The 22,929-nt window shown below is 47.1% G+C and overlaps 1 protein-coding gene across 1 annotated transcript in view; it reads right to left on the reverse strand.

Moving 5' to 3' along the window:
• NPR1 (natriuretic peptide receptor 1) overlaps window positions 1-22,929 on the reverse strand; it is a 790,721-nt gene that overhangs the window by 463,785 nt on the left and 304,007 nt on the right. The window contains exon 3 of the mRNA XM_086947572.1: window positions 18,695-18,808. Within this exon, the coding sequence (XP_086803698.1) occupies window positions 18,695-18,808 (114 nt within the window). The remainder of the gene's footprint in view (window positions 1-18,694; window positions 18,809-22,929) is intronic.

Here is a 22,929-nt window from a genome sequence, read left to right on the forward strand (position 1 = left end):
TGCTTTTCTGTTTTGCCCTGAGTATAACACTGATCCACAGACACCAGTTCCGTAGCTAGGGGGGTGTTGTAACGCGGTGGGTGGTCTGCCCCGGGAGGCACGTTTTTGGGTGGCGGCAGTGGCAGTCGCAAGGTAAGTTTTCTTTTTCTTTTTTGTTGTCTGTTGACTCACGCCCCGCTTTTACCTGCTGGGTGGCAAACTCAGGGACTGCCCTGAGTGGCAAAAGCTCAACCTAGGCCACTGCGACACACACAAAAGCTTTATGAGATACTGAAAGGGATACCTCTCTTTTTAAAGTAGACTCTGCCAAACCACACGCATTCACACAAAGGCAGCTCGTCCTTCAAATATGACCTTGGTTTCATGGTCAGTTAGGATTTTAATTTAAACAGGCCTGCAGTGGAAGGAGAGGTGTCACAACACTGAGTTTTTAATTTCAGCACACACACATATTGACTCCACAATATCAACTTTTAATATATCATCAAGTAAAGTAGATGTGTGGTTAGAATAGTAAATCTATACATTCCTGTAGATGCTTACCTTGATGAAATGATGGTAGTTAAAAGTATTTGAGAATGTTGATATTTCTGTCCAGGAGATTTTGCAATACAATCTTGAGACATGAAATCAGGGAAGAATTTATCAAATACACCCTTTTAAGACTCGAATATCGGAATAGTGAAGCAGAGCAGTCTAAGTCTTATACAAAGTGGGTTGTAGGCCAGAAAATTGATGACAAAAGTATTGACCTTCCAAAATAATGTGTCCAGAATATCGGCTAACTCTATATTGTGATGGTATATGTCATGATAGATTTACTATTCTTAACTTCACATCGAAGTACCGCAAGAGATCTACATCATAAAGTTACATGTGCTGTGTTCGTCAATATTTTGGCTACAATATTTTAGCAGGTCAATATTAAAACCTCAATATTCTGGTAAAAAGTCCTCGGTGTTTGCACTGCCCGGCTGCTCCAGGCAATTTCCTTCACATAGTATGGGCCTGCCCACATATAGTGACATACTGGCAGTCAATAATTGGTGAATTAAATCTAATGATGAGCACCTCTATTCCACTAGACCCTAAATTCATCCTTCTGGGTATCCCCTGCGACATTGATATCCCCCAACCTCAACTACTTTTTAGTACACTGGGTCTGGTGGTGGCCAAGCCGGACATCGCACGACATTGGGGTGCACAGTAAACTCCTTCGCTATCAGAATGGCAGCGGGGTGTGGATCTTTATATGCCCGCAGAGAGGGTGACATTTAAAAGCAGAGGGTGCCTCACAAAAATATGAGGCAGCTGGATGAGATACTATGGTCTAACCCAGGAGGCCGGGGACTTACAACATGTTGGAATGGGGACTGTTAGACCTGGCACCTTGGCGTGAGTTTCCCTTCCACTTTTTGCTGATGTGCCTCCGATGTTTTGCTGGTTTTCCGATACTCAGGGCACTGCGCCACGGCCGACCCATGCCGCAGTGCAAGTGCTCCCTACTGTAAATTGTACATGCGATTGGTATCCATGATTGGTTCATTGGATTTACTGTTAGTCCCTAGTAAAGTGCACTAGGAGTGCCGGGGCTTGTAGATGCCAATACTGCTAGTGGGCCTGCAGCGCTGGTTGCGCCACCCACCGAAGCAGCCGTAAAGATGTGTCTGGGGACTGCGACCGCAGAACCCGCGTGCGGTCTCGTACTGTCACGCTAGCTGGGCAAGTGCACCCACTTGCCAGCCCCTGAACCTTCCCTTGACTACATATTAGTCACCCCTATGGTAGGCCTGCGGGCAGGGTGCATTGTAGGTGTAAGGTAGGACAGGCCCTGATGTGTGTGGCATGTCCTAGTAGTGACTTACAACCAAAATCGTATTTCACTATTGAGGGCTACCTGCTTCCATTAGGCCAGACTGAGCTGCTGGAATTATTACACCCTATGATCCCAGCAGGCTCAAGGAGCATGGTAGCGAGTCGTGTTTAGTATGCCTGAACTCAGGATGATAAAATATTTCTTGTAGTCAAGTTTATTTTAGTATCCTGTGTTTGCAAAAGCTACTTTTAGAAAGTTAGCATTTGCTTGCCTAACCATTTCAGCCCGCCTCTGCTGGTATGTGTATCTGACTGTCTGGGATGTGTGAGTGACAGGGCTGGGGGGATGACAGGTGGTGAATGCGCAGATTACACCTTAGTGGGAGGTAGGAGTGGCTCTTGACTCTGAATCTTGCTGTGCTCTGCCACCACAATGCTGGCTCCACCCTCCTGGGGAGCGACTGACGACTCAGCCGACACCTGGCCCAGGAAGGCCGAAGCCCCATCAACAAGGTACTCTGGCTGCCCCTGTCCGCACAATGCTGGCTCCACCTCCTGTGGGGCTTCTGATGCGCCTGCCCCTCACACTGAAAGCAGAAGCCGGAGTACACTCACCAGGGTACTCAAGGACTGAAAGTGGCTATGCAAAGGCCCCCCTGGCCTGCGAGAACAAAAGAAATACTGTATAAAAGAAGGAGCCCTGCTCCTTGAAAGTTAGATCCGGTTTGGGCTACAGAAGGAACTCTGCCCGACGAGAAGGACCGTGAAGGACAAGGAAGGGTGCTGTCTCTTGCCTGTGTCTGGTGCCTTGCTGCCGAAGGAGAGGAAAAAGGAAAGACTGCGAGAAGACTTTTGCTTTACAAGACTTTGTGCCAAACTCTGCTGAAACGATCTCCAAGGGCTTGCTGCTGAACTTGCCCCCTGACCAGCGCCCCAGGACCAGTGGGCGCTTCACCCTGAAGAAAGCGACTGTGTGTGCTGCTATCGCTGCAGTACTGACAGAGGAGTCTGGGAGCGCTGGGCATCCCTGCCACGCTCCCCGTAATCCAAGGCACCGACATCCTCCCGAACACCGTGACTGGCGCCCCAAAGCAACAGCGAGAGCAAAGTGAGGTCCAGCCGCCGCTGGCCTGAACACCGTGACCGCCTCTGCACCGGGAAACCTAGAGCAAAGTAAAGGAGGACCCGTCCGGTCCAAGCTCCCGAATTGACTGTGCCTCGAGCCGTCAATCCACCTGCGAAGACGGACAACCGCCTGTGAGAACCCCCCTCTGGTCGGTATCCTGCCCGACAGCCCAGCTGTGAGCGCATAGCTACAACCGGCCCTTGGCTGGGTACGTCCTGCACTTGGGGACCGTACTGCCACCGGCTGCCACCACAACAGTCGTCGCCTCCAGGGTTGGAGAGAACGCCGAAGGAAGGACCCTGCCACAGAACACCGCTGCCCCGGAGGACCCGTGAACTGCTCGGCTGAGAGCCGCAACGAACAGTGACCCCGGGAAGGCAACGCGACGTGGGACAGCTCCCCTGGAAGCCGCCTGCTCCACAAGAACTTTGTTGAACTGGGCAGAAGGCCCTAAAGAACGCTTATTGCTGGAAAGAACTGTGGCAACTTGAACTAAGTAACTTGGAACCGCTATTTGAAAGTTTGATAACTGTATTCACAAGCCTTCTTGAAATTTATATAAAGATATATATTTTTACAGAATACAGTTTGGTCTCATTGTGTGGTGGGTTGGTTGTGAGGGTGTAATATTGCAAGTGTTTAACCCTATGTGCCCCAAAGATTAGCCTACGACTGCTTAAGCCACACTACCTAGAGGGTAAGCAGAGGTTGTCTGGAAGGTAACCCTCAGCCCTGACGAGGAAGAGAGAGTCCCTGCTTGTCGCTAGTGTTGCACTGCGCCAACTAGAGCCTCCCCCTTCCTACATTGGACGCAGCGGTGAGGATTTTCGAATCTACATTTGCAATATCTATACCTGAGCTTCTGACCATTGCACAGTGATTACAGTCCAGTTACTTAGCCACAGACTTTGCTTTTGAATTTTGCCGAAAGAAGATTCCGAGTGTAAGAGCCATGCCGGGCACGAAGAGCCTGGATGGAGCGGAATCCACGACCTCTGAGGTGTTGGAGGTAGAGTGGGACGCCGCGAAGCTGGATAAATACACCAGAGCTGAACTGAAGTTTTTTTGCAAGAAACTCAAGGTTCCGCACGTTGGTTGCAAGAACAAACCAGAGCTCTACAAGGCCCTGAAAGCCTGGATAGAGTCCAGAAAGGCCCCGGAGGATCAAGATGCCCTCGCGGAGCAAGATGCAACTGAGGAGCAGAATGCACTTGGGGATCTGGTGGATCTCAAAAGGCAAGACAGCGTGCACAGCTTTGGTAAAGGCCTGTCGCCAGAGGAGCTGGCAGATAGGAAAGAAACAAGGAATCACGAGAGGAAGCTGGCAGAATTAAAAATCCAACTGGAGCTTGAAACAAAAAGAATGGCGCTGGAAGAGCGAAAGCACCAAATGGATTACGAAGTGAAAATGAGGGAGATGAGTCTGAAGGAGAGAGGCTTGGATCATCCTCCCTCTGGTGGCAGCACATCGCCAGTGCAGGTAGAGTCAAGAGTGCACATCCCTAAGGACGTAGTTAAAGAGTTCTTTAAGGGGGATGACATAGGACAGTGGTTTAGGGCATACGAGGTAGCCATGTCCTCCCACCGGGTCCCTGACAAGGATTGGGGAGCGGGGTTGTGGGGAAGGTTCCTTAGCGAAGGGCGAGATACCTTGCTAGATTTGCCCGTTGAGAATCAGAGATCCTATTCCCACATGAAAGAAGCTTTAATGAACAGGTACGGGCTTACCCCTGAAATGTATAGACAGAAGTTTAGGGGATGTACTAAGCGGCCTGGGAATACGTATGTGGAGTATGTGACTTATTTTTGCAGAGCACTGGATGGTTGGGTGAAGGGTAGCAAGGTGAATGATTTTCAAGGTCTCTTTGATTTAATTGCATGGGAGCACTTGTCTGATCACTGTTTTCCTGAGTTACGCCAACACCTGATCGATAGCAAGCTGTCCAACCTGAGGAAGCTTGCTGAGGAGGCGGACCGCTGGCTCAGCACCAGGGTCCACAAGGGTCCCGTGGGAGACTCCGCCAAGAGTGGGCAGGGTCCCCAGCAGAAGAGTGGAGGGGACAAGGGGGGAAAACAGAAAGGGTTCCAAAAAGGCCCCCAAAGTAGTTCCCAGGGGAACCAGCAGCAAGGTTCTCAGCCTCCCCCACCCCCGAAGCAGAATGGGGCCCCGACAGGTAAACCTGTTCCAAAGGGGCCCTTCAATTGTTACAAATGTGGCGAGCCTGGGCACATATCCAGTGACCCCAAGTGTCGCCTGTTTGGAAAACCCGCACCCACTGGTGCTCCGCCCCGTCAAGTGGCTAGTGTTCACTTAGGAGAAGAAGTGATGGTCCCGGGGGGTGGAGATCCCGTTCACATGACCCTAGTCTCGGTAGGAGACAGTGAGATGATCCCTACGAACTACCTGCCCTCTAACACTAAGAAATATGGGCAGGTGGTGATCATCAATGGCAAGGAAGCTGAGGCTCTTAGAGACACAGGAGCCAGTGTGACTGCAGTGAGGCAGCACCTGGTGTCTCAAGAGCAGGTTGTACCCCATGCCTACTGTAGGGTTATCAACGCTGATAATTCAGAGAGTCAGTGTCCGATGGCTCAAGTTCCCTTCGAGTGGGGGGGGGGTCTCTGGTACTCTGCAGGTCTGTGTAAGGAAAACCATGCCTGTTGACTGTTTGCTAGGGAATGACTTGGAGCACTCCCCTTGGGAAAAGGTGGAGAAGACGACTCACCTGCGGATGGTGGGTCTGCCTGATTGGGCGTGCGTGACCACCCGGTCAATGGCAGCCAGTAGGGGTGATCAAGAGGTCCTGGGGCCTGAAGGAGAGGCCCAGGAACCGGCCTTAGGGAGAAGGCGCAGGGGGCGCGGGAAACCGGTCCCTGAAGTTCCCACGGTCCAGGAGGAAGCAGACCTTGAGGGGGATGCCCTGGAGCCAACAGGGGAACAGATCGCCGAACTGGGGGACCTGCCTGAGCTGACCCATTGGCAGCAAGAAGGAGGACCCTCCAGGGAGGAATTCTGCAAGGAGCAGAAAGAATGCCCTTCTCTCGTGGGTATGCGGCAGCAGGCTGCAGACCAGGCCAATGGTGTTCAGGCCAAAACACATTATGTGTACTGGGAGAACGACCTCCTGTATTCAGAGCCTAAGGCCGCTGAACCTGGGTCAGCCCGTGTGCTGGTGGTACCCCAGAAGTTCAGAGCCTTCCTACTGGGTCTGGCTCACAATGTGCCTTTAGCAGGACATTTGGGGATGGACAAGACCTATGACAGGCTTGTCACCCACTTTTACTGGCCCCAAATGCACAAGAGCTCAGACGCTCATTGTAGAACCTGTCCGACTTGCCAGGCAAGTGGGAAGACCGGAGGGAAGAACAAGGCTCCCCTCCAACCCTTCCCTGTGGTTGGTACGCCATTCCAGCGAGTGGGTATTGACATCGTTGGGCCTCTGGACCCCATGACAGCCATGGGCAACAGGTTCATCCTGGTCTTGGTGGATCATGCCACCCGGTACCCTGAAGCCATCCCTCTGAGGACAGTGACGGCCCCCGTGGTGGGACGTGCACTGATGGGAATTTTCTCAGGAGTAGGATTCCCTCTAGAGGTGGTGAGCGACAGGGGGACCAACTTCATATCCAAGTATATGAAGTCCCTTTGGCAAGAGTGTGGCGTAACGTACAAGTTCACCACACCTTGCCATCCCCAAGGTAACGGGTTGGTTGAGAGATTCAACCGAACCCTGAAAGGCATGATCATGGGCCTAGAAGGTCCAATGAGGCGTAAGTGGGACGTCCTCTTACCATGCCTGCTCTTTGCATATCGCGAGGTACCACAGAAGTCCCTAGGGTTCAGCCCCTTTGAACTGCTGTACGGTCACCCCGTGAGAGGACCACTGAGTTTGGTAAAGGAAGGCTGGGAGCAATCTCCCAGGAAACCTCCCCAGAATGTATATAGCTACATGCTGGCCTTCAGAAACCAGACCAGACGCTTAAGACAACTTGCCGAGGCAAATCTGGAAGCGAGCCAGGAGGAGATGAAGCGGTGGTACGACCAGAATGCCACTCTGGTCGAGCTTCAGCCTGGACAAGAGGTGTATGTCCTGGCCCCAGTGGAGCCCTGTGCCCTTCAGGATAAGTGGACAGGCCCATTTGAGGTTGTGGAGCGCAAGAGCCCAGTGACATACTTGGTGGACATGAAGACGCCCAGGAACCCTTTGAGGGTCCTACATGTCAACCGCCTCAAGCCCCACTTGCGAAGGTCCGAAGTGGGCATGTTGTTGGCAACTGATGACGGAATGGAGGAGGAGTCGGAACCTCTCCCTGACCTCTTAGTGGCCTGTGAGAAGGACGGGTCAGTGGATGGAGTTAACCTCTCACCCACCCTGACCCCCGAACAACAGGAAGACTGCCGCCAGTTGCTGGGGCAGTTTCCAGATCTGTTCTCCCTGGTTCCAAGTGTCACAGATTGGTGCGTCCATGATGTGGACACTGGAAACAGCTTACCTGTGAAGCATAAGGCTTACAGAGTGACTGACAGGGTCCGGGCCTGCATCAAGGAGGAGGTCTCCAAGATGCTTGCCCTTGGGGTGGTTCAGTCTTCCAGCAGTCCTTGGTCCAGCCCCGTGGTCTTGGTCCCAAAGGCTGCTGCGCCGGGAGCCACACCCGAACTACGGTTCTGTGTGGACTACAGAGGACTCAATTCAGTCATGAAGACTGACGCGCACCCCATCCCCAGAGCTGATGAGCTCATTGATCGGCTGGGGGCTGCCCGGTTCCTCAGTACGTTTGATTTGACGTCTGGGTACTGGCAGATCGCCTTGACCGATGGGGCAAAGGAGAGGTCGGCATTCTCTACACCAGATGGGCATTTCCAGTTCCGGGTTATGCCATTTGGAATGAAGAATGCCCCTGCCACCTTTCAGAGATTGGTCAACCAGGTGTTGGCTGGGCTGGACGAGTTCAGTGCCGCCTACCTGGATGACATCGCGGTGTTCAGTGGCACATGGCCAGAACACCTGCGACACCTCTGGGAAGTGTTGATGGCCCTGCGCAGAGCAGGCCTCACAATCAAGGCAAGCAAGTGCCAGATTGGGCAGGGTTCGGTGGTGTACTTGGGACACCAAGTGGGGAGTGGCAAGGTAGCACCCTTGCAACCCAAAATTGAGACCATCCTGGCTTGGGAACCCCCCAAGACCCAGACTGCAGTGAGGGCCTTCCTGGGGCTCACTGGGTATTACAGGAGGTTTGTCAAGGGCTATGGCATGATTGTGACCCCCTTGACAGAGCTGACTTCGAAGAAGCAGCCCAGGAATGTGATTTGGATTGACACCTGTCAGAAGGCTTTTGACACCCTGAAGACTGCCATGTGCACGGCGCCCGTGCTCCTGGCTCCTGATTTCTCCAAGGAATTCATAGTGCAAACAGACGCTTCAGAGCATGGTGTAGGGGCTGTTCTTTCACAGATGACTGAGGAGGGCTTTGACCAACCCGTAGCCTTCATAAGTAGGAGGTTACTTCCACGGGAAAGTAGGTGGAGTGCAATAGAGCGTGAAGCATTTGCTGTGGTCTGGGCGCTGAAGAAGCTAAGACCCTACTTGTTTGGGTCTCACTTCCGAGTTCAGACGGACCACAGGCCCCTCAGATGGTTGATGCAAATGAGGGGTGAGAACCAGAAACTGTTGAGGTGGTCCATTTCTCTACAGAGTATGGACTTTACGGTGGAACACCGCCCTGGCACCGATCACGCCAACGCTGACGGTCTGTCCAGATTTTTCCGCCTTAGTGATGTGGAACTCCCTGGGGAAGGGTAGTTCCCCCCACATTTCAGCTGGAGGGGACACATGTTAGACCTGGCACCTTGGCGTGAGTTTCCCTTCCACTTTTTGCTGATGTGCCTCCGATGTTTTGCTGGTTTTCCGATACTCAGGGCACTGCGCCACGGCCGACCCGTGCCGCAGTGCAAGTGCTCCCTACTGTAAATTGTACATGCGATTGGTATCCATGATTGGATCATTGGATTTACTGTTAGTCCCTAGTAAAGTGCACTAGGAGTGCTGGGGCTTGTAGATGCCAATACTGCTAGTGGGCCTGCAGCGCTGGTTGCGCCACCCACCGAATCAGCCGTAAAGATGTGTCTGGGGACTGCGACCGCAGAACCCGCGTGCGGTCTCGTACTGTCACGCTAGCTGGGCAAGTGCACCCACTTGCCAGCCCCTGAACCTTCCCTTGACTACATATTAGTCACCCCTATGGTAGGCCTGCGGGCAGGGTGCGTTGTAGGTGTAAGGTAGGACAGGCCCTGATGTGTGTGGCATGTCCTAGTAGTGACTTACAACCAAAATCGTATTTCACTATTGAGGGCTACCTGCTTCCATTAGGCCAGACTGAGCTGCTGGAATTATTACACCCTATGATCCCAGCAGGCTCAAGGAGCATGGTAGCGAGTTGTGTTTAGTATGCCTGAACTCAGGATGATAAAATATTTCTTGTAGTCAAGTTTATTTTAGTATCCTGTGTTTGCAAAAGCTACTTTTAGAAAGTTAGCATTTGCTTGCCTAACCATTTCAGCCCGCCTCTGCTGGTATGTGTATCTGACTGTCTGGGATGTGTGAGTGACAGGGCTGGGGGGATGACAGGTGGTGAATGCGCAGATTACACCTTAGTGGGAGGTAGGAGTGGCTCTTGACTCTGAATCTTGCTGTGCTCTGCCACCACAATGCTGGCTCCACCCTCCTGGGGAGCGACTGACGACTCAGCCGACACCTGGCCCAGGAAGGCCGAAGCCCCATCAACAAGGTACTCTGGCTGCCCCTGTCCGCACAATGCTGGCTCCACCTCCTGTGGGGCGTCTGATGCGCCTGCCCCTCACACTGAAAGCAGAAGCCGGAGTACACTCACCAGGGTACTCAAGGACTGAAAGTGGCTATGCAAAGGCCCCCCTGGCCTGCGAGAACAAAAGAAATACCGTATAAAAGAAGGAGCCCTGCTCCTTGAAAGTTAGATCCGGTTTGGGCTACAGAAGGAACTCTGCCCGACGAGAAGGACCGTGAAGGACAAGGAAGGGTGCTGTCTCTTGCCTGTGTCTGGTGCCTTGCTGCCGAAGGAGAGGAAAAAGGAAAGACTGCGAGAAGACTTTTGCTTTAAAAGACTTTGTGCCAAACTCTGCTGAAACGATCTCCAAGGGCTTGCTGCTGAACTTGCCCCCTGACCAGCGCCCCAGGACCAGTGGGCGCTTCACCCTGAAGAAAGCGACTGTGTGTGCTGCTATCGCTGCAGTACTGACAGGAGTCTGGGAGCGCTGGGCATCCCTGCCACGCTCCCCGTAATCCAAGGCACCGACATCCTCCCGAACACCGTGACTGGCGCCCCAAAGCAACAGCGAGAGCAAAGTGAGGTCCAGCCGCCGCTGGCCTGAACACCGTGACCGCCTCAGTACCGGGAAACCTAGAGCAAAGTAAAGGAGGACCCGTCCGGTCCAAGCTCCCGAATTGACTGTGCCTCGAGCCGTCAATCCACCTGCGAAGACGGACAACCGCCTGTGAGAACCCCCCTCTGGTCGGTATCCTGCCCGACAGCCCAGCTGTGAGCGCATAGCTACAACCGGCCCTTGGCTGGGTACGTCCTGCACTTGGGGACCGTACTGCCACCGGCCGCCACCACAACAGTCGTCGCCTCCAGGGTTGGAGAGAACGCCGAAGGAAGGACCCTGCCACAGAACACCACTGCCCCGGAGGACCCGTGAACTGCTCGGCTGAGAGCCGCAACGAACAGTGACCCCGGGAAGGCAACGCGACGTGGGACAGCTCCCCTGGAAGCCGCCTGCTCCACAAGAACTTTGTTGAACTGGGCAGAAGGCCCTAAAGAACGCTTATTGCTGGAAAGAACTGTGGCAACTTGAACTAAGTAACTTGGAACCGCTATTTGAAAGTTTGATAACTGTATTCACAAGCCTGCTTGAAATTTATATAAAGATATATATTTTTACAGAATACAGTTTGGTCTCATTGTGTGGTGGGTTGGTTGTGAGGGTGTAATATTGCAAGTGTTTAACCCTATGTGCCCCAAAGATTAGCCTACGACTGCTTAAGCCACACTACCTAGAGGGTAAGCAGAGGTTGTCTGGAAGGTAACCCTCAGCCCTGACGAGGAAGAGAGAGTCCCTGCTTGTCGCTAGTGTTGCACTGCGCCAACTAGAGCCTCCCCCTTCCTACAGGGACATCTGAATAAAAGACGTCTCTCGAACCCGGGAGCTTTGAGAGGGAAATGTGATGGGGATCGTAGTTATTTTGTAAGGTGTATTGGGGTGGTGAAGGCGACTCTGCTCTGGCGATACACTATGTTGATCAGCTGGCTACTGGGTATGAGCAAATTATGCAAATATGTACGATCTGAGTGCAATTATATGGCAGGACCGGAGGCTTCGGATTATGCCTTACTTTCTTCACTGTATTTTCCACAGCAGCAAGAAAACACATATAAAACTACTTTTCCCATGAACACTTGGGAAACAGGAACTTAAAACGTAAGTCCTTTGTCAGTCTCTGTAACCATTGCAGCTCCCATCATGCTCCTCTGCTGCCTCCTCTTCCTCTTTCTTCGCTGCTCAGCTGCAAGTTAAGTGTTTTTTTCCTCGCTCTCCTGGGTTTTGGGGGCTCTGTGGATAGCGTTTTGTGTGTTTTCATAGCGCTAGTGATTTTCAGCCCTTACAGGTCCCCCTAAAAATCACGGGACGCTTTTGCGATCCTGACGCGATTTTTTGGCCCAGCTGAGTGCGGTTATTGTTATGTTGTTATGGTTATGTAAATGTGTAATGTTTTTACACCTGATGAAAAATAAAAAATATAAAAAAATAAAAATATTCTGTTAAAAAAGTATCAACAAAGTTTTGTTTGCTAAAAACTTAGAGCTCAGTAAGACAAGGTAATATCACTCAACAATCACTATCGCTTGAATCAATGTATTAAAAAGAAAAGCACTGTAAAGTACATACAATTCTATACTATACATGAAGTTCAGTTGCAAAATAAAAAACTATATCCTTCCAGCCCATTCCTAAAAAGAGGTTTACATTAGAATCTCTTTACTGCTGTTAGAGTCAATGTTAGTCAATTTCAGGCTTTTAATACAATATTTTTTTAAATAGATACGGCTGTTAAATGGTTCTTGCGAACACCACAGCCTTAGGGAATCTGGTCCCTGAAACTTTAATGTGCATACACGTGCACAGTTGCCTTGTTGCTCAGTGGCCACATTATGTAGTTGCAGTCAGTTCAAGGGAGACTTCATTTGGTTGTAGCCCTTAGATTGGGGGTCGGGTTGCGCACTACCAACAAGGCGTTGTAATGTTCATGTGACTCCTGCTGACCATGGAGGACTCTTCTCAAGTCCAACAAATGCTGCCACTCAAGACAGAGTGGAAGATCTCACCAAAGCTGGAGGGATGGTCCACAACAATGGGAGGAAGGGCAATGAGGCGCAGGATTTTGGGAGTCTACTGCTGGTAGGTAACTGAAGGTGTTCCAGGGTCCTCACAATGGGTTCCCCAAATCCTGCAGGATTATGGGATTAAATTGCCAAATTTCCGTAACACTTATGATTTTTCAGCAACCGTGTAAACCATCAACTTTTTTCCAAGCCGACGAGTACATTCAACTTGAAGGACATTGGTGGCCTTATGTAAGGTGATCCACTATTTTGTACTGCCATGCGGTATACACCTGTTACAACGCAACTTTTACAACTACCTACTATTACAACGCAACTTTTACAACGCATACCATTACAACGCATTGCGCTGGGGGGCGCTCCAGGATAGGGAATAAGTATAATTTACTATCCAACACCTTCCCTAGGATCCACGGGGACTGGAGTTAGAATAGTAAATTATACTTACCACTATTCAGCACCTCAAAGTGCTATGCGTTGTAATGGTATGCGTTGTAATGGTCGCGTTGTAATAGTAGGTTGTTGTAATGGTATGCGTTGTAACATGGTACATTCCTGCCATGCACACTAAGAGAAACCACTGTAGCTTTCATGCTGCACCCAGCCGAATTAGGCAGGAGGTGAGAGAACTGTAAGAAAATACTAAACCAAGACATAGAATTGAAAGTGATCATTTTATTTTGATTGAATTTTCACTTTTCTGGATTCAATTGCATATAGTATGCGACGATTGAAAGATACAGCGGTAATGGTATTAACTTGCTATAATGTGTTTTGTTGAACTACGTAAATGATATCTTAGAATTTTGAACTTGGAGGGTCTATGTGAGAATGTCTCTGATGAAGAGAGGAAATCTGATATGCATTGTACGTAAAACGAATTAAACAAATGATTTCCCTTGAAGAAATTGAGATGAAAACATTTATTTAGCCTTTGCATGAAAAACCTATTTATTTTTTATTTTTACAGAGTTTTATATGGCGCGAACTTGACTTTGAATCGGGTATCAGAATGCCTTACATAGCACCAGTTGCATTACATGAGGGCACATTAATTTTTGTTAGGCACAGGGAGATTAAGTGATTTGCCCAGAATCACAGGATGTTCAGTGTCATTGCCGAGACGCGAACCCAGTTCCCCATTTTCGAGGTCGACCGCCCTAGCCGTTTGGCCAACTCCTCTCCCTCTAGATTACCCCTATAGACTTTATATAACATTTTTATAATTACCTAAAGCATACAACCTCTTTTTGAGTTCATGTTTTTTGTAGAACCTCACTTGACAAATCTTTCTGCCAGAATGGGTTTCACCAGGTTGATTAAATAAAGTTGATTAAATAAACCCGGTAAAATCTCTTCTTGACAAAAATTATTTTCTTCAATTTGTTATAGTGTTTTTTGTTCCTTTAAAGAACCCCCCCTTTTAAATCCCCAATTACCCTGTATGTTTCTTTCTTTTAAGGAATACTTACTCTTTTGACCCCCCTCAATCCTGTCTGTCTGCCTTTAACCTCCCATGTATGCTGCTCCACTTCCCTCCTCACATCCTCAAAACAATACCCCCACCTATCTATGCCTCCCCATCCACTAGTCTCACACCTTTTCCTTTCTTACCCTTGTCTCAGAATGCTCGTCAGTTTCTTTTTCCTTTTTTTATTTTTATTCTCGGCTCACAGTGGACGTAAAAGTAATACTACCACAAGCTGGGACATTTTAAACCCCCATCATACCTTTTTACACTAAAACATACTATTTTTTGTTTTAAAGGTATTTCATCATTTCGACATTTACACCAAAGGAAGTTTAATTTCGTCAGTCTGATTTCGCCATTTTGAGAATTTATCAAAATGGGGGATGCTGCGGCTCTCGTTGAGGTGACAAAACACCCAGGTGACAGTGCAGTGGGTCGTGAAAAGGTTATGGGTTAACATATGGCAGGGAGGCACGCTCTGCAGAGCCATGCACAGGCCACTTACATCACAACCAGTGCTAAATTTGAGCCGTTGGTTTCCGGTGCTCAGCACCTGCAATTAATTGTCAGCACCAGCACTTATAACAGCCTGCCACATGGTGGTGCTGTCTGTGTAATTTGGAGATGAGCATAACAAATGTTATTTAGTGATTGAATATACATTAAAAATACTAATACATGCCTTCCAAGCCAATCTTATAGCAGTTGGGGCCTGGAATAGTCACACCTGTAGAGTGTGATGGTCAATGGTTGTGCTGTGACTGGCTGCACTGGTGGGGGCAATGGATGGTGTAAGCTGCAGTGGCCTCCTGACAGGGCCCTGGCACTTATTTTTTTAACAAATTGAGCTCTGATCGCAACTGCTGTCGCCAACCAAAGTTATTATTAGCAAAACTGAGAGATTATTTGGCAGACATATTAACTCATCAACTATGTTAAGCAGGTCTGGGCTCCTGTTTTCACAGAGATGATTGTTTACTTCCAGGTATAGCGGAATTATTGCCGGCTCTTATGCAGGGCAGCCACCCTCATGCCAACAGAGGTAGCCACTTATTCTACCAGACTAGGCAATTTGCAGGGCCCAAGACAGAGAGAAGATTAAACAGACTTCACCACATTGGCATAACTGGACCTAATGCCACCTACTGCCACCCGGGGCGGACCCTAAGTGTTCTCCACAGTGTGGGGAACGTCAGACAGATGACTTGTTTGGGGGGTCCCGCAGCCGATGGACCACATGTTCTCGGGGAATGGGGGGGGCGGTCGTAGTCGACAGACACAACTTTCTCACCTCCAGCAACCCCAAAAACAGTTCGGACACCCCCCATCCCCTAGCTACGCCACTGCTTCGCCAGCTATCAGATACTTTGAAAGGCTGAGGAAATCCACAGCTTGCAGACGTAAGGTTTAGCTACTTCTGTATTGGGCACAGGGCTTTAAGTGGGCCGGGTCTCACCGGTGCTAAGCAACAGCTGTTTTTTAAAAGAGGCCTCGAAACGGCTCTGTTTTTTGTCCATTTTTTTCAGACCGCAGGCACATCGATGTCCGCGTGCTCACACTGCCCACTTCTCACTAGTGGAGAAGTTACGTCATGACGTCATGCCAGGTGAGCGTTGTAGGGGAAGGGAAATCCTTTAAAGAGAGTAATTTTCTCTCTGGATTTCCCTTCTCTTTTTGAAACTCAGGAGCAGCAACATCGTCGTGGTGTCACCAGGGCTTTAACCTCTTCCGTGCTCATGACGAGACCAGCTCATCATGAGTCACAGTGGAGCTGTGCTCATGACGACCTGGTCTTGTCATAACGGCTCTGTGCCGCCCATGAGCAATTGATTCCCCGCCTGTACGGGCGAATTAATCAGTGGGCGGAGTTGTGACAAGACCAGCACGTCATGAGCACAGCTCCACTGTGACTCATGACGAGCTGGTCTCATCACGAGCACCGTGGCGCCGCGCTCACCCCCCGCACCGTGGGGGAATTAACCCCGCAGGGAAGGGGTTAAGTCAAGTGGAAGCTTTTTCAATATTATGTACAGGCCATAGTTACTGCTTATTTATCTAATTCAACTAACAACGTTTGGCAAAGCCAATAGTCCTGACTTCTTGTAGGTATGATGTTACTTCTTGTATCATATATCTGGATGCAAAGATAGAAACAGCAAAATACAACACTGGCGGCACACTATGCTAAGTACAGATTTTTAGCTTACGTGTTTATAAGCTATGCCCTAATTACATTGGCCACGCCCTTCTGAGAGACCCCCAGTTTTTTCATCCCACTTAAAGCCCTGATTATGCACCCCATCCACTGCCTTTCTAGTTAAACTAGGTGAATCTAAAAGTCAGCATAGAACCAGTGGCGGCTGGCACAGGTAACGAGTCGGCGATGCAGCGAGCGCAAGGTAAGTGTTTTTATTTATTTACTTTCCACGTTCACATCTTATGTCGAACTCCACTCCCCCACACCCTTTCCCGCCCCCACCTCGCCACACCACCCCACAGCATTTACCTGTGCGAGCCGCCACTGCCTGAAACATGGCACACACACAAGAACTCCTAGTGTTGGAATCTTTGACAGGATTCTGCCCGAAAAAATGCATGTGTAGATAAAGATACATATGAATTAAGCATAGAGGTATATTTCACTTAACCAGCGATACCCGGTTCATGTTCTAGATACACCCATCCACAATTTTGACTGCATTACTAAACACCTAGACTACCTGCCAGGGCATAAAATATTTTAAACCTCCTTTTAGAGCAGGCCATTTCACTACCAGAATGTTTCCCACTACAAGACATTTTTCAACTTCTCATTACATGTCATCTTGCTGGTGTCACACCAAACACACTTTTCTTTTTCAGCCTTCACACAATCAGGAGACAATAAAGAATTTGCTTTTTTACCTCTCAACTTTCACAAGAGATTTTGCCTGTAGTGGCATGAGGCGCCATACTCTCCGCCACCAACCACTTGCATACGTCCTCCCTCCACATCTTGCGTGTGGATTTGGACAGTTATATTGTTTCTTTTACTGTCCGGTTAGCCATTCGACCAGGCCATTTCCCTCTGGATGGTACACAGCACATTTGTTGTATTCAACGCTTTTAAATACTCTACTTACTATGTTTCGTTAAATCAAATGTAGGCCACTGTCAGTTAGAAAACTGGAGGCAAGCCTTCCCTGCTAAATACTTTATCCACAATATCAGTAACAGGGCTGGTTTCAATGTTGGGCAGTATCTTCACCTCGGGAAAGAGTGTTTCCAATGCATACTTTAGATCACATGCCATTATAATGCAAACCATTACAATGCAAGTCGTTACCACAACTTGCTGCAGGGGGCAAAGGGTGTTGGATTTACAATCCAACACCCTCCCTGCTGTTGCACAAACTGGAGTAGGGATAGTAAATTATACTATTCCTAAGTCCAGCGTGCCCCCCACAGCAAGTCGTTTTAAAGGCTTGCATTATAATGCTTCGCGTTGTAACAACGCGGTCGTTGTAATGACCGCTTTGTAATGGCATGCGATTTAAAGCATGCGTTGTAAAGAGATATATTCCTTCACCTCAGACCAGCTAGAACGAATATCTACTGAACCAACATACATATTGGTGAACGCTCACCATCTTTAGGTTCAATTATATCAAGGTTCCATCCCCCCGCACATCAGAACCATACCGTCCTATGTGGAATTCAAGAACCAACTCAAATCCTTGTTCCTTATCCGTTCCCTTGGCTGCGGTTAATTCGGATGAGCAAGCATCCCCAGAACTATGTGGCTACACTGAATCCTGTTACCTACTCCTCTATATTGTCACTCGTTGACTGCTATCACTTTTTATATGTCATGTTGTTCACTTGTCAGTCTCTAACTGTAAAGCGCTCTGTTACCTTCGGGTCTTGCTAGCGCTATAGAAAACTTCCAAATAAATTAATAAATAAGGGTCAAGGCCTCCCATGGACTGATGGGTAGTTTCCTGTTTGTCATGGGAAGTGTCCTGATAGTTCTCATTTTGTCACTCTAACTTGAGTCTACACATTCTTTTGAAGACTCTACCTGAGAATCCATGCCTGGCCATCAATAATCCCACTGCACTCTATACGTGGTCTTAATGATTCGATGGTGTCCTTCGCGTGAGAGTCCAAAAGTTTACACCAAAGAAATCCCGGAGGCCCCAATTTGTCTTGTATCTTGCACAATTACATCACCATCCATGGCCAACTCCTCCTTCACCATCCCATATCCTACCAAATCAGCTTCATAATTCTTCCTTTTCTCGTCGCCAGTTGAAAGTCCAATGAAAACCACAGAATGCAGATCTAAGGGTCAGCTGCCTGTTTATTAGGCACCTTATCCACAACTTTTCCAGGTAAACTGCCAGATTTCACAAGTCAGCATAGAACATGGAAAGTACACAAGATTGAACCTAATGATTGAACCCTTGATACATTTCCTCTGCTTTCAACAACAAGCAGGATGCAACAAGTACAATGAAAGGGCCACAGTCATGGAAATGTACTGGGCTAGCAAAGGTGGCATAGAAGAACAGGACACGCATGCTATACAGATCACCACAGGAGAGCATGTTAACACAGTCTCATGGTCAGACCAATCCCTTGGGTAATATGACCGGGTATCTAGGTCAACCCATTAGCTATTCACATATCAGTTAAGAAGGCCCTGAACGGCCAGGAAGACAAGTCAGTAACATGACAGGCAACACATCCCTTGAAAGCCTGGTCAGAACGGGTCCTATTCGGTATTTGTAAGGCATAATTGACTCGTCCTATTCAAAAACATGCATTCATTATCTCTCCCTGACACTTATAAATACTCCACTCACCAGGCTGTCTTCGATGGTGTAGTTAAAATATCTCTCAGCGTAGTCTTTCGTCTCCTCCAGAAACTCACGGTATTCAGGATTTTCCGGCTCCCGGTAGGTTATTATCATCACAGCCTTGGTAAAACATAAAAAAGGTAACTGTTAAGCTAGATATATGGATTCATATATCATCAACAACGTCAGCATAAGGGACAAAGGGCTAGATGTATGACTGTTTTTTGCCATCGCAAAAGGGTATTCAACCCTTATGAGGCCACAAAAAACGGTGGTGGTATGTACCAACGCGATCACAGATTCGCAAAATAGCGTTTGCGTATGTACCATTGTTTTGCGACCGCATTTGCAGTCGCATAACACTCGCAGTTTACCACCTACTTCAAGTAGGTGGTAAACCATTTGCCAACAGGAAGGGGTCCCCAGGGGACCCCTTCCCCTTTGTGAATGGGTGCGAAAATATGTTTTAAGAGCAGGTAATGGTCCCAGGGACCACTGCCTGCCCTTAAAAAATGAAACTGAAAGTTTAATTTTTCTTTTTTAAATGCATCCTGTTTTTCTTTAAGGAAAACGAGCTGCATTTAAAAAAATAAACTGCTTCATGTAAAAAGGAGTCCCAGACATGGTGACCTGCTGACCCCAGCAGGCCACCATCCTTGGGAGGGCTAGCCATGCCCAATGGGGTCGCAAATTGCGCTTGCCTCATGAATATTGATGATGCATGCAATTTGCGACCCCATTGGGAATCGTGTAAAGATGAGGAGGCTTCACACGCACAGTTAAGTTTAAAGATTTTATTCTTCAGATACTTAGAGATAAGTTACAAAGATGAGCCTGGGTCTTAACTGTCCTCTCTGGAATCCCGAACACCTTTGTGTTCTTGATTCCAGACATAACATCAAGACATTACACATTCCCCTCCGTAAATATGTTAAACAATAAATTAATAATATAGCATATATAGTTATCTGTATAATAAATAAATAAATAAATTAACATGAAAATACATTTCATCTAAGAAAAATAAAAATAAATTGTGAACATATGCAACCATAAATACACCATAAAGCTGCAACAAAGAAAACAGAAGTAACACTTATAGAAACAAAATAAACAAGCCATCAATAACAAATTCATGTGGTAGTTGAAATATTAGGATTATACAGATGGTATTACTTGTCTACATAATAATCCTCATACCACACAGGACACTGACGCTTTCTTTGTACATGTTGATTATGTGGAATTACATAATGTGAAGTAGTGAACTTTCTCCAGTTTTTTGCACTATTGACAGATTTTGATAATCCAGAGACAGATGACTTATTTAACTTTTCTTCTGGCCATAACCACTGAGGAATCTTAACCACCTTGGACAGACTCCACACATTGCCATCAGATAATTCTACTACCTGTCTTCCAACACGTAACACTTTCAGGGGACCAGAGAACCGAGATTCTCCAGATTTGACAAACCTACCTTTCTTGACACGTACCCAATTATTGACTTTTACAATAGTAGATACATCCTGACAGTAACCTTTCTTTTTGTCACTATTGTCATCATTGTCAAGAAATAAATACTCTTCCTTACTCAAATTTTTTCAAAAGGAGATAAATCACCCATGCTCCTAGGAGTGTTCCTATAACACCACAATACTTCACTTATTGTTTGTTTGCAATCTTTTCCATTTTGTATGGCTAATTGTAATCCTTCTTTAAACACTCAAATCCACCTTTCCACAATTCCATTACTCTGTGAATAATAGACAGAAGCACGTTTATGAATTAAGCCATGACATTTCAGAAAATCTTTCATCTCAATGGATACAAATTTTACACCATTATCAGTTATGATAAACTCGGGAAAACTTTCTCTTTCAAAGACCTCGTTTAAAAATTGTATCACCACATTTGAAGTAATGTTAGAAACAATTTTCACTTCAGGCCACTGCGACATTTGATCAATAAGTATGATGGCATACACAGCAGTCTTATTATAACACAAGGGACCAGCAATATCCAATGAAACACTTTGCCACGCACGACTAGGTCTGGATACTGGAAAATGTTCATAAGAAATAGTTTTCTGAGACTTATCACTTAAACAACATTCCATACAATCTCTGACCCTACCTTCAATGGTTTTACACTTAGCTGGCCACCAAAATTCACTTCTAATCCTTCTTTTCATGCTTGTCATACCTGGATGACCTTCATGAGCCATGTCTAGAATACTTTGTTGTAAATCACATGGTACAACTAACTGTAAACCTCTAATTAACACCTCATCCTTTAAAGACAATTCATGGGCTATCTGAAAGAAAGGAAGAAGATTTTCAGATATTTCACAAGCCAATCTCCATTCTTTCTCTTGTATGTGTCCTTTTGACACCTCACAAATAGAAATTACATTTTCCAAGTCATTGTCTTCCTCGACAACTTTGTCATCAGGTACAGGTAATCTCAATGGACAATCTGCCAAGATATTTCTTACCCAGGTACATATTCTACTTTGAAATGAAAGTCCTGTAACTTATATTGCCACCTTGCAATTTGTGATGTTGCCTTGCAACATCCTTTTGTTGTAAATAAATCAACCAAGGGTCGATGATCTGATCTAACTTTGAAAACAGTACCATATATGTATTTTCGAAAATATTCAATGCCCCACCAACATGCGAGCGTTTCTTTTTCCAAAGTAGAGTATTTACATTCTGCACCCCTTAATGGCCTAGATGCAAATCCAATGGTAACCAAATGATCTTTTTGATTTTGCATCAAAACCGCACCGATGCCGACATTACTTGTATCAGTTATAACTGAGTTATATGCCGTGTGAAATGTTGCCAATGCAGGAGCAGATGCAATACTCTTCTTTCATTCTTTGAATTCATTTATACAATTATCATCCCACAAAGGCATTATTTTGTATCTGAAGGCACCTTCTGAAGTAATAAATGAAGTGAGATGTTGTTTACTATCATCGTGCAGTGCATCCAGTGAATGTGTGTCTTTCTGAAAAATAAATATGTTTTATATTTTAGTTTCTATTTTTGAATATGTGTTTCAAGGGTTACATTACACTTAAAGGAGGTCTGTCACTCTGTCACAAGGATGGTGTCATCAGTGATGTCATGAGTGATGTCACTGACCATGTCATGAGTGATGTAATATGTGACAGCATCAGCAGTGCATTGCATGCGCGCAAGTTATAGTGAGTCCAACTAACTATAACGTGGGAATTTCAATGGTTTTATGTCAGTAACATTTCCAGCTAACTATAACTGGTGTGAAACCTATGGTTTTTTCAGTGAATTTAATAGGTTTTTTAAATGCTAATTCCTAACTATAACTGGTGTGAAACCTATGTTTTTTTCTGTGAATTTCATAGGTTTTGTAAATGCTAATTCCTAACTATATATAGGGCCTCAAACCTGTTTTTTTCAGTGAATTTCAAAGGTTTTTTAATAGCAAATTTCTATAGCTATGAAATATTTTATTATTTATAATGAATCCTATATTGTATATTTATGTAATACTTTTGTTTTTATGTATATTGTTCATGTTTTTTTTTTGCCCTGGAGCGCTCTCGGTGCGCGTACCGGTGAGTTCACCGGTAAGCGCAGTCTGGAGAGCGTCCCGTTAGAGCTATTGCCGCGAACAAAAACATCATCGTGACGTATCGCGTAGCCGCGTCCCCGTGATACGCATGGCATAAGCGCAACCAGAAGCACCCGAGCACATACAATTGCGCTACATAAGCGCCCCCGGGCGCGCCCCGGGGCGCATAGCGTAAGCGCATCGGGTCATGTGACCTGAAAATAACATTTTTCATTGGTTCAGAACAGTTTCTTTTTCCAAATGATGAAAGCCCCCACCTTTTTTCCTCATTCACACTTTGTACTTTGACTGAGGAAGACCTGTTTGCAGACCTATTTGTAGTGAGAAATGGCTACAGTAGCAGCAGGAGCATCTCAACCACCACCACCACAAGGACCACCATAACACCACAGTGGTGGTGAAGAAGAAGAGGAGGAGGAGGAGAGGCAGTTCCTGCCTGAAGATAATACCCCCTATAAACCAAAGGAGCACATTGTCTGGGAGTTTTTTTTAAATCCCAAGGGGACTAAAGAAATTTAATGCTCCTAAAGTTACATGTCTGATCTGTGGCACTGTACTTTCCAGGGGCAACCCTGCCAAAAAGTATTCATTTGGCAACAATACCATGATTCGTCATA

This window comes from Lissotriton vulgaris, chromosome 12 (genome assembly GCF_964263255.1).
Source record: "Lissotriton vulgaris chromosome 12, aLisVul1.2, whole genome shotgun sequence".
In the NCBI taxonomy this organism is placed as follows: domain Eukaryota; kingdom Metazoa; phylum Chordata; class Amphibia; order Caudata; family Salamandridae; genus Lissotriton; species Lissotriton vulgaris.